This window comes from Eublepharis macularius, chromosome 3 (assembly GCF_028583425.1).
Source record: "Eublepharis macularius isolate TG4126 chromosome 3, MPM_Emac_v1.0, whole genome shotgun sequence".
Classification (NCBI taxonomy): domain Eukaryota; kingdom Metazoa; phylum Chordata; class Lepidosauria; order Squamata; family Eublepharidae; genus Eublepharis; species Eublepharis macularius.
The window spans coordinates 153,671,381-153,693,428 of NC_072792.1; the positions used below are offsets into that span (position 1 = coordinate 153,671,381).

The 22,048-nt window shown below is 44.1% G+C and overlaps 1 protein-coding gene across 1 annotated transcript in view; it reads left to right on the forward strand.

Annotated features, from left to right (window-relative positions):
• Window positions 1-22,048, forward strand: part of UBL3 (ubiquitin like 3) — a 75,536-nt gene that overhangs the window by 37,149 nt on the left and 16,339 nt on the right. The window contains exon 2 of the mRNA XM_054973650.1: window positions 21,770-21,878. Coding sequence (XP_054829625.1) covers window positions 21,770-21,878 — 109 coding nt within the window. The remainder of the gene's footprint in view (window positions 1-21,769; window positions 21,879-22,048) is intronic.

Genomic DNA, 22,048 nt, shown 5'->3' on the forward strand with positions numbered 1-22,048 from the left:
TGTCCATGAATGGCAAGCAAGAGGTTTTGAACTCCAGCCCTGACATACGCAGTATGATTTTGCTTCCATGTATGCACAGTTGCTGTAACTTGGCTTTGGAAACAGAGCAGAATTATGCCCTAGTTTTTAAGAAGAGCAGCATTTTACTTTGGGCAAACACTATGTGACACAGCATCCCCCCTCACTTCCTAATACAATGGCAACTTACTTTTTTAGTCGAATATCCTCAGTTAAGGAAATTAGGAAATTGAAGTTGTTCAAGATGTTCTATTCTTTGGCTCAATCATGAACCAACAGGGGGACTGCAATGAAGAAATCAGAAGAAGATTGAGATTTGGAAGAGCAGCTGTGAGGGAGCTAGATAAGATCCTTAAAGATAAAGATATCTCTCTGTGAACCAAGATCAAGATAATCCAAACTATGGTATTCCCCATTGCCATGTATGGATGTGAAAGTTGGATGGTAAAGAAAGCTGACAGGAAGAAAAATGATTCATTTGAAATTTGGTGCTGGAGGAGAGTTTTGTGGATACCATGGACAGCCAAAAAGACAAATAAGTGGGCACTAGATCAAATCAAGCCTGAATTCTCCTTAGAAGCTAAAATGACAAGACTAAAGCTATCGTACTTTGGTCACATCATGAGAAGACAAGATTCTCTGGAAAAGTCAATAATGCTAGAAAAAGTGGAAGGCAGCAGGGAAGGAGGAAGACCTAAAACAAGATGGCTTGACTCAATAAAAGAAGCCACATCCTCCAGTTTGCAGGATCTGAGCAACTCTGTTAAAGATAGAACTTTTGGAGGTCTTTCATTCATAGGGTCGCCATAGGTTGGAGATGACTTGACAGCACATAACACACATACATCTCAGTTGATAGCTCATAATGGTGAAATTCTCAAGATAATTTTGTTTGAGACCAAGTCTGAGCTGCCTTGTATGGGCAAATTGGTTCAATTTGAAAATATTGGCTTTTTCATCACTGTCTGTTTCTGATAATCTTGGACTTCTCCAGAGATAGAGGGTTGTCTGATTCACAGTTCAGGACTAGTAAGGTGCAAAATTAGTTTAGCAGTTGTAATGACATTCTGTCCCAAGAGAATTTTAATTGAGTCTGATCTCTTTTACAGCTGTCTGATCTGTATCTCTCATTAGAAAAAATCTAGTGTCCCTATATTTTCAATGTGTATAGCATTATACTGTGCCCCTGGCTAGTTCAGTCTTTTGACCTGTGAATAATAGGATGTTTGGAAGTAAATTACCATCTTATATGATCTATGAATTGAGAGATGGGCAGGTGTGCGCTGGGAGTTGTCTGCAGTTGCAGTGAGTTTTATATGCTAATACTAGTAAGTCTCTTACATTACTTAAAGCTGCTGTGGTCTGAGAGAAATTGCAGTAGATGATGATGATAAGTCTCTTCCTCTACTGTAAGTAGCCCCTGAGTGATTTTACTGGTGCCATTTAGGGAGCAAGATGAAGATACTCAGCTGTGCATCGGGAACTAATTAAACTGTAAATGTTATTTCTGAAGCAGACTCATTTGTAGGATTTGATATGGAAGAAACTATATTGTTAAGTACATTTTTAATCTTCATTGTATACAACCTTTTCAAATTCAGAAATTAAATTTTGAGGTGGAGTCTGTTGGTATACAGGACCCACTCTATTCAAATTCTAGCAGTCTGTGAGAGTGTTATTTTATTTATTATTAATACTAATTTATAACCCATCTTTCATCTTCGTTCTTCTGTGCCTCCACACATGGGGACTGCGCAGGCGCAGGCCAGCCGCCGGAGAATTTTCTAGAGCTTCCATGGCTCCGAAGGGGCCGTTTGTCGCGCGCCTCAGCGACCGTTTTCCCGCCCAAACGGTCACGTGATCCTCCAGCGACCAACGGCCCCTTCCCTCAGTTCTCTTCTTGCCGCCGCTTGGAGAGAACGTGAGCTTCGTTGCTCTGTGCTTTTGTGCTTCGTGCTTTATTCTGACTGATTGCTTGGCTTTGACTTCGGACTTCGTGACCTCGACTATTCTTCGGATCTCGTTTGGACTTTGTTGTGGACTCGGTAATTTGACTCGGACTGTTTTTGACCTTCCTTTCGCGTGCCCCTGAAGATGGCCTCAAAGGCTCTCTTCAAGCATTGCCTCCAATGCCACACTAAAATGGCCAAGACCGATGGCCATGAACTGTGCCTGTTCTGTTTGGGGGAGACCCATAATGTAACGGCCTGTAAGATTTGCCAGGGCTTCACCAGCAAGGCCCGACAGGAGCGCAAGGCCCGTCTTAACTCCTCCCTGTGGCAGAAGGTCATGTCCGGAGGCGCCCCGTTGCCCTCCTCCAAGGCCGGCCCTAGCCCCTCTGCCGAACGGCATTCCAGAGCTGGCTCAGTGGCCTCCGCGAGGTCGGGGTCGAAACCGCGTCCCCCGAGTGCCTCGGCGTCGAGAGCGGCCTCTCCAGCGCAGGGACCGGTGCGGCCGCCCCGTAGCGCATCTTCCACCAGGTCGGATCCGAGACCGACATCGGAACCGAGGATCCGTCTACCGAGTCCCCGATCGGAACCGACGACCGGGTCGATTCCGGTAAAACCTAAGAGGTCGAGGCCGAGGTCCCCTTCGAAGGCGAGGAGCGCGTCGGTTCCGAGGTCTTCTTCGGAACCGGCGAAGAAGAAGAAGAAGACCAAACATCATCGGTCGCCGCATCCCGCTCCCCAGGAGGAGGTCATCGTGCTTCCTCACACGCCTTCCCCTCATCTGGATTCCCCCGAACCAGAGGAACTCGCCGTGCCAGTGCCGGATCCGATGGCCTTCGAGACGGTGCCCGCGGAATTCTCGTCGGGGCCGGAGCCGAGCCCGCGCCGTCGGATCCGACCATCGCCTGCTCTTCGGTCGCCGAGGCTGGAACCGAGCCCGTCTCCTCGTCGGAGCCGTCCTTCCCCTGCCCGTCCATCTTCACCAGCTGCCGGTCGTGAGCGACGTCGGTCTGGGGACAGTGTCCGATCGGCCCGGTCCACTGCGTCCCGACATCGACAGGCCTCCTACCTCCCCTCGCCATACCATTGCCAGTGGGAAGGGGCACCTGCGGGTTTCTCCGTGTCGGAACCGAGGCCTTCGACATCGAGGTCGACGTGGGCTCCCCCTCCGCACCAGGTTCCGGAATCCCAGCTCGGTTCCGATGAGGAGGATGTGGAGAGCTTTGGCGGCTACCAGTCGGAGTCCTGGTCCGAACCATCGCCAGCTGAGGAGCTGGTACCATCTGCGGACTCGCCATTCGAGGACCTCCGCATCTACGCCGACCAGATGGCAAGGATGGCCAAGGCTCTCGAGATGGACATCTCCTCGGCAGTTCCCCAGACCAAGGACAAGCTCCTCAAACGCATTTACGGAGACAACCCGGCGTACGTTGGCTTCCCCATGCTCGAGGGTCTTGAGGAAATCGTGGAGAAGGTATGGCAGGTGCCCTGCGATCAACCTCCAACATCCAAGAGGATTGAGCAGCTCTACAAGATCAAGCAGGGTACCTGGCCGGCGCTGGTGAAACACCCTCCACCTTCCTCCTTGGTCACAGAGGAGTTCAACCCCAGGCGATCGGGTCACTCCTCGGTACCTGCCGATAAGGAGGGCAAGAAACTGGATGCCATGGGCAGGCGCCAGTACATTGTTTCTTCCCTGGGTCTGAGGATTGCCAACTATCAGACCATCATGGCAGGGTACCAGCTGTACCTCTGGGAGAAGTTGGCATCCTATACACGAGACCTCCCTCCTGAGCAGAAGGCTGTGGTGTCCCTGCTGCAGACAGAGGCTGTGAGGCTGTCTAAGCAGCAGATGAACGCTGGGAGCCACGCTGCTGACACTGCTGCTAGAGGGATGGCTTCGGCGGTGGTCCTCAGGCGCCACTCCTGGTTGCGGTCTACGGCCCTGTCCCAAGAGGTGCGTTCCAGAGTGGAGAGCATGCCATTTGAGGGGGACTCGCTCTTTTCCAAAGCGACCGACGAGACCCTGAAGAAAAAGAAGGAGGACCGGCAGACGGCGCGGTCTTTGGGTCTGGCTCCAGCGGACAAGCCCTCCTCCAGGTCACGGTACGCTCCCCGATCTGGCCCTTACCATTACCAGGGCAGATACCATCAACAGCGGCCGGGCTACCAGCAGTATCCTGCCTACCAACAGCGGCCCTACCCTCCCGCACAACAGCAGAGGAGGCGTCGGCCCTTCAAGCCTCGTCCGGCACAACAACCGGCCCAGCAGAAGGATCAGCAGGGCACCGGGAGGCAGTACTGACGGGTCACGCCAGCCGTATCCCCGAACTTTTCGGACAGACTTAGTCCACTCCTCTCTGAGTGGGAGTCAATAACATCTGACTCATGGGTCTTAACTATTGTTGAACTGGGATACGGGCTGGAGTTCGTTGAGCTGCCTAGATGCAGTTCACCCCTGACAGCTGTCAATAACACTATGGCCGAGCTGGATGCGGAGATCGTGTCGCTCTTGGCCAAGGGTGCTGTGGAAGAATTGCCCTATGAAGACTCTGTAAAGGGATTCTTCTCTAGGTTCTTCCTGGTCCCTAAGAAGGATGGGGGCTTACGTCCCATCTTAGATCTGAGGGACCTTAATGCCTTCCTCAAGGTGACCAAATTCAAAATGGTAACGTTGGCGGCTGTGATCGCCTTGCTGAAACAGGGGGATTGGTTTGCGGTTCTTGACTTAAAAGACGCATACTTTCACGTGGGCATACGGAAGGAGCACAGGAAGTACCTGAGCTTTGTTTACCGGCAACGGGTTTTCCGGTATAAGGTGCTCCCCTTTGGCCTGTCCACTGCCCCACGAGTGTTCACTAAATGTGTGGCCCCTGTGGTTTCCTTCCTACGGGAAGAAGGCTGTACCATCTTTCCGTACCTCGATGACTGGCTCATCGTGGCTGAATCAGAGTCTAGGCTGGTGCAGGACATTGGCTTGGTACTTAGCACTTGCCAACGCCTGGGGCTCCTGGTGAACTTGGAGAAATCCAAACTGGTGCCCAACTGCAAGGTGTCCTACATTGGTGCACTGTTAGACTCTGTGGAGGGTAAGGCCCTGCTCCCCTTGGAGAGGGCTCGGTCCCTAAGGGGTCTAGTGTCCATGTTTAAAAGGAACCGGTTCCAGTCTGTGCGCACTATCCAGTGCTTACTAGGGCATATGGCAGCGGCCACCTCTGTGGTGCCTTTCGCTAGGCTGCGTATGCGCCCTCTACAGAACTGGTTTGTGCGGAGGTATGATGCTCTACTGCACCCTCCGTCCCTCAAATTCTCTATCCCGAGGGTCATCCTCTCCTCCTTGGACTGGTGGCTGTCTGATGACAACTTGTTTAGAGGGACCCCTTTCGGGTATCAACACCATGACATCACGGTTACCACTGATGCCTCTCTGTTGGGATGGGGGGCTTACTGTGGTGATGTGTCGGTGCAAGATGTCTGGTCTGACAGGGAAAAGACCCTCCATATCAATGTGCTTGAACTAAGGGCCATTCGTTTCGCACTTGTGTCTCTTACAGCACTGCTGAGAAATCGTCAGGTCTTGGTGCAGACGGACAACACGACTGCCATGTACTACGTGAATCAGCAGGGGGGCACAGTGTCCATGGCCCTGTGCCGGGAAGCCACACTCACTTGGCAGTGGGCTATCAAGAACGGCGTGTCGCTCCGTGCTATACACGTGGCTGGGTCGGACAATGCCCGGGCAGATGCCCTCAGCAGGGTCCCTTTACTGGAACACGAGTGGGGACTGAACGTAGAGTGCGTTGGGCCGATCTTCCAGATGTGGGGTCATCCAGTGATAGATGTGTTCGCCACTGCGGCGACCACCAAGGCCCACACGTTCTGTTCCAGGGCAGGGAGCGACCCCCTCTCTATTGGGGATGCCTTCCAGTTTACGTGGACGCAGGGCTTGCACTACATGTTTCCTCCGTTCCCCTTGATTCCCAGGGTCCTGTGCAAGATAGAGGAGGACGGGACGGACTGCATTCTAGTGGCCCCCTTCTGGCCACGGCAGGTTTGGTTCCCGAAGCTCCTGCGGATGTCCCAACGGACGTATGTGAGTCTGCCCCCTCGGCAAGACCTTCTCCTAAACGGGAGCCTGGTCCACCACGATCCAAGGAAGCTGCATCTAACGGCTTGGCGGATCGTTCCTCCCCGATAGGCTTTACTGACGAGGTACAGAGGGTCCTCCTGAATGCTCGTCGGCCATCCACTAGGCGCGCTTATGCGGCCAAGTGGCGCAGGTTTGAGCTCTGGGCACTTGCCAGAGGAGTGGTGCCTGACAACAGTCCCTTGGGGGTGGTGTTCGAGTATTTGTGCCACTTGCGTGGCCTGGGCTTGAAGGCTTCCTCCCTCAAGGTCCACCTGGCAGCGATATCAGCTGCTCACACCCGAGTTGAGGGTGCTACGGTGTTTTCTCACCCACAATCCCGCCAGTTCCTTAAGGGCATGTACAATCTTTACCCACCTGTGTCAGCGCCAGTGCCTCAGTGGTCGCTGTCCTTGGTGCTCTCACGTCTCATGTTGCCTCCATTTGAACCGATGGCTACCTGCCCCTTGGATATGCTATCCTACAAGGTAGCATTCTTGGTGGCCGTCACATCGGCCAGAAGGGTCAGTGAGCTGTCTGCACTGCGGTCTGACCCTCCCTTTCTTGTGTTTCATCCCAACAAGGTGGTCCTGCGTCCCTGCCTTGGGTTCCTGCCCAAGGTGGTGTCCGCCTTCCACCTCTCGCAGGATATCTCACTGCCTGCTTTCTTTCCTCAACCCTCCTCTAAGGGGGAAAAGGCCCTCCATACCCTAGACTTGAAGAGGGCCCTAGCCTATTACCTGGATAGGACGAAGGGATTCCGCTCCAGTCCTCACCTGTTTGTATGTTTTGGGGCCAAGGACAAGGGTAACAGGGCTTCCTCACAGACCCTGTCTAGGTGGATTGTGTCGGCCATTAGCAAGGCCTATTCCCTGGCAGGGGTGGCTTGCCCGCTTCATGTCAGAGCCCACTCCACGCGGTCCCAAGCATCCTCTTCGGCACTCCTCAGGGGGGTGCCCCTGGTTAACATTTGTAAAGCAGCCACATGGTCCTCTGCAGACACCTTTGTCAGGCATTACGCCGTTGATGTCAATGCGGAGCAGGATGTATCTGTGGCCAAGGCTGTCTTACACTCCCTTTTTTCCTGAGGGAGTTTTGGTATGACTTTCTTGGCGTACCTGTTGGGTACCCTTGAGTGAAAGTGTGTATATATGTACCTGGGGGTGTGTATATATGTAAATATTGAATATTTATGTGTCCTTACACAGTTTTTTACATAGATGTATATATGCATATCTATTTATTGTTGTTCTTGTTTGTTCAATAAAATTGTGTTGGACTTCACCCCCGCCTTCCTTATTGTGTGAAGCTTGGTACACTCCCATGTGTGGAGGCACAGAAGAACGAAGATGAAAACAGGGTTAACATACCTGTAACTTATGTTCATCGAGTTCTTCTGTGCTGACACACAACCCTCCCTCCTACCCCGCTGTGAACTCCAAGGCACAATACTGTGATGGCTGTAACGGATATTGGTGTTTTTAAGGTGTTACGGCTGAAGTGTGTTGGTCAAGCGGCGGCAAGGGAGAACTGAGGGAAGGGGCCGTTGGTCGCTGGAGGATCACGTGACCGTTTGGGCGGGAAAACGGTCGCTGAGGCGCGCGACAAACGGCCCCTTCGGAGCCATGGAAGCTCTAGAAAATTCTCCGGCGGCTGGCCTGCGCCTGCGCAGTCCCCATGTGTGTCAGCACAGAAGAACTCGATGAACATAAGTTACAGGTATGTTAACCCTGTTTTCTCTCCAGTGGGGTCCCAAGGGCAGTTCACATAATTCTCCATTTTATCCTCACAACAACCCTGTGAGGTTAGGCTGAGAGAGTGTAAGTGGTCCAAAGTTACCAAGTAAGGGGGATTCCGCATGATCAATTTTGATTGGACTTTCTGAGCAGTCATGCCGCGGTGGAGTCCTACGAATCCACTTCTCCCCGATTCCACATTAGGCTTTTGTTTCGCACATTTCATTGGCTCAAAGTCCATCATGCGGAATTTTTGACAGGATAAAAATCGATTCCTCATCGCTTTTTCCGGGGGAAGTGTCGAATGATGCACATCTTCATCCCCCCCCCCCAAAACGTTGCTACACATAAACGTTGCATCAAACCAACACATTAGAAAAAAATTTCTCACAAAAAAACATTGCTACACATAAACGTTGCATCAAACCAACACATTAGAAAAAAAATTCTCACAAAAAAACGTTGCTACACATAAACGTTGCATCAAATAAACATATTGGATAGGCCAGAGCATTTCCCGCCGATATTGTGGAAGAGTATTGGCTATTGACGTTTGGAGGGAAAATTGTTACCAATGACCCAGCGTCTATCTTTCCCGCTTTCTTCGTGAGTGGTGTGGTTTAGTGATAGGTGTTGTGTTGAGGACGGTCTCTTTCTCCCTCCATGAAATGCCTAGACCACTAGTTGAACGCTGGAGTCTCTCCATCACACTTTCACTCTACCTCAGAAGCTGTCAGCTGTCAGCGAGCAACAAGTAACAAATTTGGCGTGTTGTAAAATGGACCCATTATTGGTCAGCTGTTGTCATGTGACACAGGATATGTTTCTGCATAGATTTGTAGAAACGTTGCAATGTTTTTTTACATTTTTTTTTTAAAAAAAAGAGGGGAAGGGAAAGGGTAGAGCTTAGAAAACATGATTGGCCAATCAAATTAAGTTGATTCGAAGGGCGAGAGAAAAGAGCAAGGGTGGGGAGAACATCAGATACAGAATTCCGCATGATTAAACTCCCTAATCTGCTGCGCATGGACAAATAAGTCAGGGGAAAGCAGGATGGAAAAAAACCGGACAAAACGTGCAGTGACTTCGAATCTGCTGCTAGGATTGCCTTCCCACGTGTGGAAACACAAGAAAAAATCGAGGTCATTTAGAAGCTGAAGCAGGGAAAACTCGTGCAGAATCACCCTAAGTTTCCATGGTAGAGTGGGGATTCAGACCTGATTCTCCCAGATCCTAGTCCAACACTCTAACCAATACACTGAGTTACAGTTTGAGGAAGATTAACAGCATAGCATCATTTCAGCCATCTTGGTTTTGGAGTAGGCTTATGTACCAGTTGTTCTGCCTTTTTTTAAAAAGAGCTAGCTTATGGCAGGAGCAGCAGATTTCTTCCTTAATGCCTATTATCTGCAAAATGCTATGTCTAGTAGATCTTTTCTAGATAATGAATAGCTGCTTAATCTGGACTCTTCTGGACTATAACAGTTGACACAACAAGGGACCAGCTATCTTGACTTCCGTAGGTCTATATACACCACACACAGACACAGTTGCAGGTACTACTTTGCAAATGGGCAAAATCAACAGCTGCCCGCACACGTATTCTCTGTAGTGGCTCCCACTTATGGAAATGGCCTTTGCGGAGCCGAAGATGAAATTAACAAACCCTTTGAGGAGTGATCTCTGTTGGCTCTATCTTTTTAAACTATGCTTCCTGGCTAACATTGCGTCTCCTTTTACTTGAGCATCCTCATGTAAGATGTCTCGTGTAGAGAGACTCTCAGTGACACTGCTCTATTGCCCCTTCCCAGTCGGTATAAGACAATTGGTTGCAGCGCAGGAAGGTTTTTAAATATTGTAAAATCAAGTCCTAAATTATTTTTAAAAACCAATATGAATTGACAATTTCTTATCTCTGTAGCTACTAATTGTTCAGAAATATGGGCATCTGAGCATGTATTATTTTACATTAGACTCCTCTATAGTCTAAAATCACAGAATCACAGAGTTGGAAGGGGCCGTACAGACCTTCTAGTCCAACCCCCTGCCCAATGCAGGATGAGCCTAAAGCATCCCTGTCAAATATTAATCTAGCATCTTCTTGAAAACTGCTAGTGAAGGGGAGCTCACCACCTCCCTAGGCAGCTGATTCCACCTTTGAACTACTCTGACTGTGAAAAGGTTTTTCCTAATATCCAGCCGGTACCTTTCTGCATGTAATATAAGCCACTTGCTTCAAGTTCTATCCTCTGCTGCCAACTGGAACAGCTCCTTGCCCTCCTCCAAATGACAGCCTTTCAAATATTTTAAGAGAGCAATCATGCCCCCGCCCCCAATCTCCTCTTCTGCTTGAATGCTCAGTACAGTGTTTTAATAAACCTCTTATATAATGGCTATGATGCACATGTAAAGGGTTTCAGTAGGATATTTTAAAGTACCTTTACTTTGAGAATCATTAGGAAAAACTGACTTAAGAGATGAAATGGTGAGATTCTGAAAGCAGATTTGAAACCTGCTTCCTCCGGGCTGCTGATTTATCAACTGAGTTTCATGCTTGCTTTGTCCCTTTGTAAGGAATTAGTGCACTGTCCTTAAAGCCTTCATGTATCGAGGCATTCATAATTAAAACCACAGCTCATGGGTGCATCACATGATACATTCTCTGTATCTCCAAGGCTGAAGCTACATGTGAAACATTATTTTATGTTTGCAGTCTTTGTGCATTCATTTCAATTTTGTCATTATCAAAGAAGATTATGATGTAACGGCCACGGGCCATTAAAAATGTTTCAGATTAATTGGCCCTTAAACTCCTAAATCCACTTAAATTTCAAGTGGAAAGGATTTTTTTAAATTTAAAATATTGGGCTGAGTTCTGTGTTACCCTGAATTGAAATGGCCCGAGTAAGTCTTGTCAGAAGGCCTGACACTTTTGATACACCAGTGGAAGTTTAATTACATATTCAGCTTTAGTTCTTTGCCTTCTTAGTAATTGTTATGAATGTTCTCTTTTAGTCACTGATGTGGTATATTTATTGTATATATGTATTTAATGGAACAATCTGCTCCTCTCCTAATATCTATGTGATTTAGTTTGGTCCTATCAGTTGGAGTTCGTGTTTCAGTTTCCAGTTTTGTATGTTAGCTGAAGTTGTTGGTTGTTGTCTTGTTGCTAATAAATGGCTGATGTTTTGAGCCAGCTTGTCTCTGCTAAATTGACCTGAGGATGGGTGCTTGAGTGAATACTCTAACCTGGGAACCCTCAGTGACATTACTACTGATACTGTGTGATATTACATCCATCCATCCATCCATCCATCCATCCATCCATCCATCCATCCATCCATCCATCCATCCATCCATCCATCCATCCATCCATCTGCAATTCTTTTGGTTTATTACAATAAAATTCTGTTAACTCCCAGATTACATTCAGACATTGAGTTAGCCATGATGTGTGTGAGCCTAGCCTGTTTCTGGGCTGCTATGGGCCCGTTCTCTTTCCTCTCTGCCCCCATGGCGATTACTATTTACAAGGAGAGTTTCTAATGCAACCATGAAGTTAACCAGGGTTAGTTTCCTCTCCAGCAGATTGAGATTCTAAACCAGGATTTGATTCAGAATTAAAATTCAAGGGGGTGAGGGGGACGGGGACGGGGAGGACACACTGATTAGCACACAAGCCTGCATTTGTGTATCATGAGTAAATGAAATTATTTTTTAACTGGGAGGGCAAATAAGGCATATGCCCATTTTGCCTTAGTGATTCCTGAATCTAATGTTGCTCTCAGAATTGCTGGGCTGCTTACACAGAGTTATATATCCTCATCAATGTACAGATTGTACTCAGTTACATTTGTGGGAAAACTACTTGTCATTAGTTTCATATACTTTCAAAATGAGGATGCTAGTGGTAAGAGGAGATATCTTAGAGATATCTTAGTTTCCTGTGGCACCACTAAGTGACAGTATCTCTTGTCACAGGTTGATGCAAATTGGCCATGTTCACATGAATAGCTGCTGAGAGCCTTAGGGAGGTCAAGACAATAGGCCACTTGATAACTACTTTCTTTAACAAATGCAGTTTTCTTCTTTCTTTTAAAACCCCAGGTCTTTTTTATAGCTTTGTGTAGTATTTGACAGACACACAATTTTGGAAAGAATGGTTTACTTTCAGCTGTGTGTCCCTCCAGTTATAGCTGCTACTCCTTTTTTACTATGTATATCTTGTGACTGTTGATTGATCTTTGCAAAAGAAAGCTGTAAATTTGTAAATGTTTCTGTGATTTGAGACTTTTCCATTGGAGAAGGAGGTTTATTTACAGTCTTATTGTATATCGTGTTTTAAATTTGAATTTGTAAGCTGCCTGGACCACAGCCAGCTGAAATGAAAGGCAAGGTATAAATGTTTTGATGAAATAGGTATGAGAAACTATAAAGAGAAGATTTTATGTAATAAACAGATTTTTGTTATGGAGAGAGTTGTAATGGGTAGCTTTCCCATTACAGAAAAGAAATATGTATGTTGCATATATATATAGGTTAACCAATACTTAGAGCTAAAATACTTTTCAACTTGTCTTTTAAAAATGGTTTCTAGCATCATTTTGAATTATTCATCTGAATTTGAACTTTGAATAACTGTAACTTATGTAAGTTTTACTATGTACAAATATTAACTGTTACTGTGAAATGTTTGAAATTAGCATGACATTGTGAAAGAGCAAATATTTGCCAAATATCCAGAATATTTGCTATTAGTGCGCGTGGACTTGAAGGGGAGGCGGCATTCATATTAACAAATCTAGACTACTTTACCTTCCCCCTTCACAAATGCTCAGGAGACACGTGAAAGCAATTCCAAGTGAATAAGTTATATAAATTTTAATCAGTGGAATTTTATTTTAAGTTTTTTTTATAGTTGTTAGGTTCTGTAAGGGTTGTTTCTAATAACATATGCAGCAGTTGAATTTCTAGTCTTCCTTTATTTCCCCCAAATACAATTATAGGATTGTTCTTAATTAAACAAATCCCTCCTGTTGTTAGCTGGCTAACCCTTTTATAAATGAAATTTTATATTTAATCACAAGAAATGTTGTTAGTAGAATACTTATGCATTATGTGGCAAAACAAAGTAACCAGATACATCAGCTCTATATTTACAAGCCATTGGTTCTTAGCTTTGTTGTGTTTTGTGTATCATGCACTGAGAACAAGTTGAGGTTAATGCTTCATATAACAGCTATAGCTGTGCAAAAGCAATGTCAATGTTTGTTAATGCAGTTTTGCTCAAGGGAAATGGGCAGCATCCTTACCCTTGATCTTCTCTGCTTTGTGTGGTTAAATGCTTACTAAGAGCTAAATTTAACAAAAACTAATTAAGAGAAAGTGAGCCTCTTGGTTTTAGCTTATTCAAGTGTGGGTTGCTTATTTCTGCTAGAGCAGATCAGCTCCACAGTACTTTTAAGCAAATGCTTCAGTTGCACCACCAGCGCCAGAGTTTCTGGCACCTGTGGCCACCCTCCTGTGCGCGCATGCGCAGCGCATGCACACCCCCGGACTGCGTGATGATGTCATCACGTGATGATGTCATCACACAGCAAAGCCAGGCCCATTGGCTGGCGGGTGGCTGGGGTGCCATAAGGAGGCTGCCCGCACTCTGCACGCCGCCCTGGCCGCCTGCCGTGCCTGGCCTGTGGCTGCTGCGCCCAGGCGGGGTGTGTGTGGCGGCAGCAGCGGCAGCAACGCAGGGTTGCCGGCTGCAGCAGCAGCTGTGGGCCAGGCACGCCAGCTTTGCGGCGTGTGCCTCTGCCCCGGCACCCCCTCCGGCCCCGCGGTGCCTGCCTCACCGCCTCAATGGTTGCACTGGCCCTGTTCAGTTGAGCATGAAAACTTTCATAGACGTAGTTTTTTAAAATCTAATGTATTACTTCTTGCTTTTAATAACTTCTTTTACTTTAACATTTTAAACTTTGGCCAACTGCCAAAGTGTACATAATGATTACTTAAACTCCTTTATATTTTCACTCCTATAAGCTGAAATCTGATGTGCTTGGATTTCAAGGGGTAATGTTTCCACAGCTTACATTAATGTTTTTTTTATCACATTTCTAGTTTACTTTAAGTCCTACCAATTTCATGTAGTTAACTGTCTTGTTCAGTAAACCACTGAGACACAGGAAATTTCTGAAAAAGTAAAATGCATACCTTCCACTTCAATTGCAATTTGTGTTGTTTTCTTGCTAAGGAAAATATGACTAGTTTGGTCATGAACAGCTTCTCTGTTTTAAGCTTTTTAATATCTTGATGAAGAAATCTTCTTCCTTATTCAGTCATCTCTGTCTTCAGCATCATCCATTGTGATAATTACCATATTTTAACTATAGGGTCTGCTCACAACCTGAGTTCAATCCTGGCGTAAGCTGGGTTCAGTTAGCTGGCTCAAGGTTGACTCAGCCTTCCATGCTTCCGAGGTTGGTAAAATGAGTACCCAGTTTCCTCAGGGTAAAGTGTAAATGACTGGAGAAGGCAAACCACCCCATAACAGAAGTATGCCAAGAAAACGTCATGATGCGACGTCCTCCTCATGGGTCAATAATGAATTGGTGCTTGCACAAGGGACTGACTACCTTTACCTTTTTTAAAACTATGGGATTATTCCTGATAGTTTTTTTCTCTCCAAAATGTTGACTGGCTTTAATTGATAAAGCCATATTAGAATCTAAAATGAGTAAAACTAGTTAACGGATTTGGTGTATATGTTTGTTAATTCTTGGTCTTACCCAGAAAGAGGCTGCTGCTTTATGAGTGCATTTGCAATGCAAGGTAAGCTAGTCATATTTTGTTTCTGGTTGGTAACATTGTCTTTGCTGTGCAGTCCCTTTTGTTGTGGTCCCACTGTTCTATAACAAGAGAGGATAGAGAAATATATGGACACGTGGGATTCAGTGCTGTGAATCTGTGCTTCTCACCAGATGGTAAGTATAATCCTTTGTGTGTGTGTTCCTCAGTTGCTGTGTCCTCAGTGTTCTCTTCTGGTATATTAACACTACTTGTCAGGTGGCATAGATGTGCATTGTCTTCTGAATTCAGTTATCTCCCATTCTCTGTTTTCAGAGAAGAGTGGAGGTTATGGCTGTTTAAAAAATCCATATAATTTCATGTAACAGTATACAGAAGAAGTGAAAATGAGAATCAGTGAGGGAATGCCAGACAAAACAAAAAAGTCTTCACCTACTGGCAGAAGGCTATAATAAAAGGGGACAGATTAATTTCCCTGGAGGAAATTCAATAATAATGCTGCCACAACGGAGAAGGCCCTTTCTCAGGTTGCTGCTGCTGTTATTATTATTAATAATAATAATAATAACTGTGCTTATATACCGCTCTTCTAGACAGGTTAGTGCCACATTTCAGAGAGGTGAACAAGATCAGTGTTATTATTATCTCCACAATACAGCTAGGGAGCTGGGGTTGAGAAGAGTAGCTAACCCAAGGCCACCTGCTGAGCTCATGGCAGTAGTGGGATTTGAATCAGCAGAGTGCTGATTTGTAGCCCAACCACTTTAACTACTATGCTACATGTAGACTTGGATGGCAGAAACACCTGAAGTAGAGCCTTCAAAGATTGCAATGGTTGGGTAGGTTTATATGGGAAACAATGTCAGAAACGGTTAAAAAATCCTGCCTTCGACAAAGGCAAAAAATAAATTGGTCCCTCAATCTTATGGACTGACAGAGCAGTTGGAAGTGCTTACAACTCCAAAAATCTATTTTCTCTACAATCCTCATGTTCAGGACTGCTCATACAGTGTGGGGAGGGAATTTATACTTCCCCCTTGTGATGGACAGGAGGCTGCCTTCACCCCAGTTGTCAAGCAACCAATCTCCTGTGAAGACCAGAGCAGCCTTGAAAGCTGAGGCTGCATCCAGTCAGTTTTCAGGGAAATGTTGGATTGTTAGGGAGAGGGAAGATGAACGAGAGTTGAGGTCTAATTTGTGGAGAGTGAAGTAGGGAAGCAGAGTCTTGAGCTTCGAGCAGACAATGTACATTAGAACCCTAATCAGGTTTGAGTCTGTTCTTAAAAGAGGAGTCTGGTTATGTTAAGACTTTAGGGTCTGTCATAGAGCAACTTTCTCAAAGTAAATTTTGTGACTGACTTTCAACTGAAAAATAATTATTCTGTGATGCAATGACATCTTAAGTTCTGTGAAAACAATTTTTAGTGTAAGAGTTCATAATTTGTGTATAAATCATTCATGAAATTATAACTCATGGACCAGAAAAATATATACCTCAACCAAAGCTATGGATTTACATTGCTTTGTAATGTGTATGCTGTGCCTGTAACCATGCAAGGATACCATGCAAGCCCCTGAGGTACCTCATGATAATTGTTGGCCTTTTGAGAGTTTTAAGCAGGAATAAAAGAAGTAAAGAATAATACTACTGTGGACCATACTACTACTACTACTACTACTACTACTACTACTACTACTACTACTACTACTACAAATAATAATAATAATAATAATAATAATATTCAATTTATATACCGCCCTTCAGGACAACTTAATGCCTACTCAGCGGTTTACAAAGTATGTTATTATTATCCTCACGACAATCACCTTGTGAGGTGGGTAGGGCTGAGAGAGTTCCAGAGAGCCGTGACTAGCCCAAGGTCACCCAGCTGGCTTCAAGTAGAGGAGAGGGGAGGGGAATCAAACCTGGTTCTCCAGATTAGAGTCCCGCACTTTTAAACACTACACAAAACTGGCTCTCTTAGTCTGAAGAAAACTTTTTTTGCTAGAAATTGCTCATTAGTACATTATTATTGCTTTTTCATGCTTCTTGTGTGGTAAAAATACTTACACTGTACTTGCACATTATAATAGACATGTATATTGTTTCATTAACTGAGAAGTGGGAAGGAAAAGTAATTCCTTAAGGGCCCCCGCAGCTGAGTTGGTTGTGGTGTTATAGAGAATATGAGAATCTTATTCATTAAAAAGGGTGGTAGATCCTTGGTAGCATCTGAGAAGACCCCCCTCACATGTTGTCATCAACTAAGAGCCAAGCTACAAGTGACGCCTTACACAGGTTGGACACTTGTCAGCTTCCCTCAAGTTTTGATGGGAAATGTAGGCGTCCTGGTTTTACAGCTTGGCTCTCCATTACAGCTGCAAGACCAGGATGCCTACATTTCCCATCAAAACTTGAGGGAAGCTGACAAGTGTCCAACCTGTGTCAGGCGTCACCTGTGGCTTGGCTCTTTGCCTCTGAAAATGCAGGTTTCCACAGCACAGACTCCCCCCCCCCCAGCTCCCTCAGAGCCTGAACAAGAGGGAAGGGAAGGCAAAAAGGATGGAATCTCCTTATAGTGAACATAAAACCAGACACCTTTTCTATTACTATCAATGGGATTTGTTAGTATTCTCAGCTCACCAAATACAACCTTTCTAGACTAGAGTATAATTTGCTATAAACTTCATAGTGCAAGTAGACTTTCAGCAGAATATCATGCCTACATATGTAAAACCTTTTTTAAAAACTGCATGCCAAGTTTCCAACAATCAGAAGACCTATTTTGAATACATTTTTTAAAACTGTCTATTTTTGAAAAATGTCCTTTTTAGCAAATTACCTCATAGATTCTATGGCTGTAAATACATGTTTGCATTTGTTTACCTGATGAACAGAGTTGTAGTCATTCCCAAATACCTGTCATATACCTATACAACACATACACACTCAAACACAATTGTTGTGTAATGCCATATATTTTCATTTATGGAGATAACTGGAATGTAGGAAATGTTTATGTCATCAATTTTTTAAAATCTATGCAGTGCTAACATGATAAACTCACTTCTTTTTAAGTGATGGCATGCCAATTTATTTTTACTCTGGAATTCTCTTTGTGTGAGGGGGGAAATGATGCATGATATAAGAAACACAATTTTTTATTGCAAATGTTTGTAGCTAATGAAAGTTGTGTTGAGTGAGCCCTTGTATAAGTGGGTGGGGCTGTTACGGTCTGTCTTTGAAATGCACCAGAATACTCTGTATCAATCTCTCTTTCCTTATGCTTTGTGTCTCACAAAATGTGCACAAGCACAAATCTTTCAGTACCCTGAAGAGATTTATTTGGCCTTATGGTTGTATAGTTTATTGCTCCCATGAAACAGTAACTGTAGTGAGAGTAAATGTTCTGGTGACCATTGTTTGCCTAAAATAACCATACTTTAATTTTTTATTTAACAAAAACCTATGTCAATTTTTCGGGGAGCGGAGCTTACAACACAAGGAAACTATACAAAAATAATGAACAATCTATAAAACAATTAGTATCCTGAAATTTAGCCCATCTACTACAGTATTGATGGTTATCTCTGCCATATATTTGTTAATGCCATTCAAAGGCATTTTTTGTAAATTAGAACAAATGCCTTGAAACCCATTCCTACTTTACAGTAGTATCACCCTTCTTTATTTTGAAAATCAAAACTCACTACCAGCTAGTACAGTAATGAGAAGTACAAAATACATAATAATGACATGGATTTCTTAAGAATGAAAATTAATTTAGCCAAGAGGGATGAAAGTATATTAATCCCTCTTGGCTAAATTATATTCCAGTTTTATAGGTTGTGATCAAGAATTTATGTATTGTACATTAGGTAACTTTGATTTATAGTATTGGAAATTAAAATTGGCTGCTCTTGGGCTCAGTATTGGGATTATTGATTGATAAAACTCATGGAAGGTCATATTGAAAAACATGTTGGAGACCAACAAGATATCCTTCAGATATTTGAAGAAAGGGAGCTTTGACCCTGGAAAGCTTAAACTAGAAATCTTGTTGGTCTCTAAAGTGTCATTGGACTCAAATCCTGCTGTTCTACAGACCAACACAGCTACCTACCTGAAATAAATGTTATTAGTCTTTAATGTGTCACTGCGCTTTTGTATTACATTGGTTCTTCTGTTCTTAACTAAACAATGCCACTCAAGTTGAAAGGTGTTAACTAGTGATAGAACTTAAAGTATTAGAGATGGGTCAAATCAATTGGAGCTCTTATTTTGGTTCCAGAATATGTCCAGAACCATGACAGAACATTCTCAGGTGTTTAAGTAGATGTTGCCCCATGTAGCGAAACAGCTGCTTCTAATAAAGAATAAAATATTTATATCCTAACTAGCAACAGAGCCCATTAGGCAAAAAAAATACAACGGGCTGTAGCAGTGGGGCTTTTGGAGGGCCGTGCCCGCACTGCCCTCCCAAGACCATGGAGGTGGCAGGGAGCCCCCTGCTGTGGCCTTATTGCTGTCTCTGCGGTGCAGTGCACCGAGCCTCCTCATTGCCTCCATGGCTGTGGCAGCGCAGCTCTCTCAAGGCCCTGTACTGGGCTGCAGTGTTGCTCAGGGCCTTCTTGCTGCCTCTGTGGCACAGTGTACCTAACTGTTGCCTCTGCAGCTGTGCAGTCCTCCCAAGGCCACACGCTGGGCGGCAGCATCATACAGGGCCTCCCTGCTGCCGTCCCCGCTCCCCTTCTGCAGCCCTCAGAAGCCTGGTGCAAGTGGCAGGGAGCCTGACGCTGCCCTACCAAGACCCCACAGCAGCCATGACTAGATGACTTCTTATCCTGGCACAGGCACGCCCACAGACCCCTCAGTGTACCTGCGCCAGGACAAGAAGTGAGCCGTTGGCAACACTAGGAGATTCCGCATGATCGACTTTGATCGGACTTTCTGAGCAGTCACGCTGCAGTGGAGTCATACGAATCCACCGCTCTCCGATTCCCCGTTAAGGCTTTTGTTTCGCATTGACATTTCATTTCATCATGCTCAAAGTCCATCGTGCGGAGTTTGCCAGTATAAAAGTCAATTCCTCATCGCTTTTTCCGGGGGAAGTGTCGACAGATGTGTGTCTTCTTTATTTTTTAATTTTTTTTCCCAAAAAGCTGTCGCTACGTATAAACGTTGTATCAAACAAACACATCTGATAGGTCAGAGCATTTCCCGCCGATATCATGGAATGAGTATTGGTTATTGACATGTGGAGGGAAAATTATTACCAATGACCCTGCTTTCCCTCTGTCTCAGAAGCTGTCAGCAAGCAACAAGTAACAAATTTGGCGCGTTGAAAAATTGACCCGTTATTGGGCAGCTGTCATCACGTGACACAGGATATGTTTCTGCATAGACATGTAGAAACGTTGCAGTGTTTTTATTTATATATATATATATATATATAAAGAGAGAAACAAGAGGGGAAGGGGAAGGGTAGAGAGTGTGGCTTGAAAAACGTGATCAACCAATCAAATTTAGTTGATTCGAAGGGCAGGAGAAAAGGGCAAGGGTGGGGAGAATATTGGATAAAGAATTTTGCACGATTAAAATCCCTAATCTGCAGCGAATGGACAAGTAAGTTGGGGGAAAGCAGGAAGGAAAAAAAACGGACAAAACCTGCAGTGATTTCGAAGCTGCTGCTAGGATCGCCTTCCCACATGTGGAAACACAAAAAAAAATTGAGGTCATTTGGAAGCTGAACCACGGAAAACCACTAGTGGGGAATCACCCACAGTTAGCCTTTTATATCTTAGCATTTGTTGCACATATTTATTATTTAACTAAAAATAAAAAAAATCTTCAAAAGGTTTTAAAATGAGATATGCTTACTGCCATGTATCTCTGTCTTAAACTTTTAAGACCTTATTTTTTTAAATCCTTATGGTATGGAGAAGATTCTAATAACGTGCTTATGTTACTTGTTTGCAAACTGAGTTTTTATAAAACACCCTGCTGCAAATCGTAAGATGTGGGGGTGTGCAAATAACACATTGCTAACAAAACTAGCAACTAGCTCAAAAGTATATAGGTTCCTCTCTGCATTTCATTTCCTAATATTCTTCAGTAAGGTTTTTATGGGGGGAGATGACATAATTAGTGTATTTTTTAAGGGGATCTTTTAAGGTCCGTTATTTCATTGTTTGAATATTTCCATAGATCTATAAAATCCTTTTTCCCACCAACACTAAATAACCACGATAAGAGTCTCCATTAAGCAGTTCATTATTGTCAAAGGAATCAAATATAAAACAGATGCTCAAACTTAAATCTAGATAAGGAAAACTGTGTATCACTTAACTGGAGCAAGAACCAACAACGTAGACTGAATGCCCATGCTTGTTCATTGCAATTGTATTTATGTGTATGTTGCCGTTCAGGTTTATGTACAGAAAATATGTGCATAGAACTGAATTTGAGGCGTAGGTATTTCAAGCAGTCTTAGTTGTTAAAAATGAATACATAGATAGTTTATAACTTATCACTAGGGTTTCCTCTATTGCAGGGTAATAGTAAGAAGTGTCTTGAATCCATCTGCCATACGTCCTGCCATATTCTGTGAAATTCCAGCATCTTAGATTAATATGTCACAGTTTCTGACAGTTTTGTATTGCTTTTGAAAGATATTTTTGTATCAGAAATGTGAGAGCAGATGATAACTTGTGGCAGTCCTACCTAATTGCAATGGGCTAGTTTTCAAACATTTTAACTTAATTTTTTTTCTGTAGATGGTTAGGTGCTTTGTTGTTCAATTTTCTGAAAAGCTAGGTATGGTAACTTCTGTGTAGTTGATCATTGCTAGCTTTTGTCTTTATTTCCAGAGTTTAAATTGGATGACTTGTTTTTGAAGCTTTGTTACAATATTCCATAGGATTCTTTTAACTGCATGTCTATGTTTATGTCTTTGTTTGCTCTCTTATACAATTACCAACAAAGATACCTGGGTTTTTAAAAATAATCATGCCTCATTGATTCAGTGTTATTTTAGTCATATTTTAGTCATCATAATCCATATTTTAGTCATCATAATCCATCAGTATAAAGTTATGTAATTTTGACACACTTTCCTGTTCATTATTTACTTTGGCAGATAAATTTGCGCCTCATCTTGGTAAGTGGAAAAACAAAAGAATTCTTATTCTCTCCAAATGATTCGGCAGCAGACATTGCAAAACATGTATATGATAACTGGCCAATGGGTAAGTAATATATAGTTTTAAAATTATTTTATGTTCATTTATTACTTTAAAACTATTGAGGAGGGCAAATAGGACAGAATCTTTATTTCCCAATTTAGAATGTCAGAAATATTGAATATGGATGGTATTATATTGCTCCTGTATTTCTGCCTTGCCACATATTTTCTATA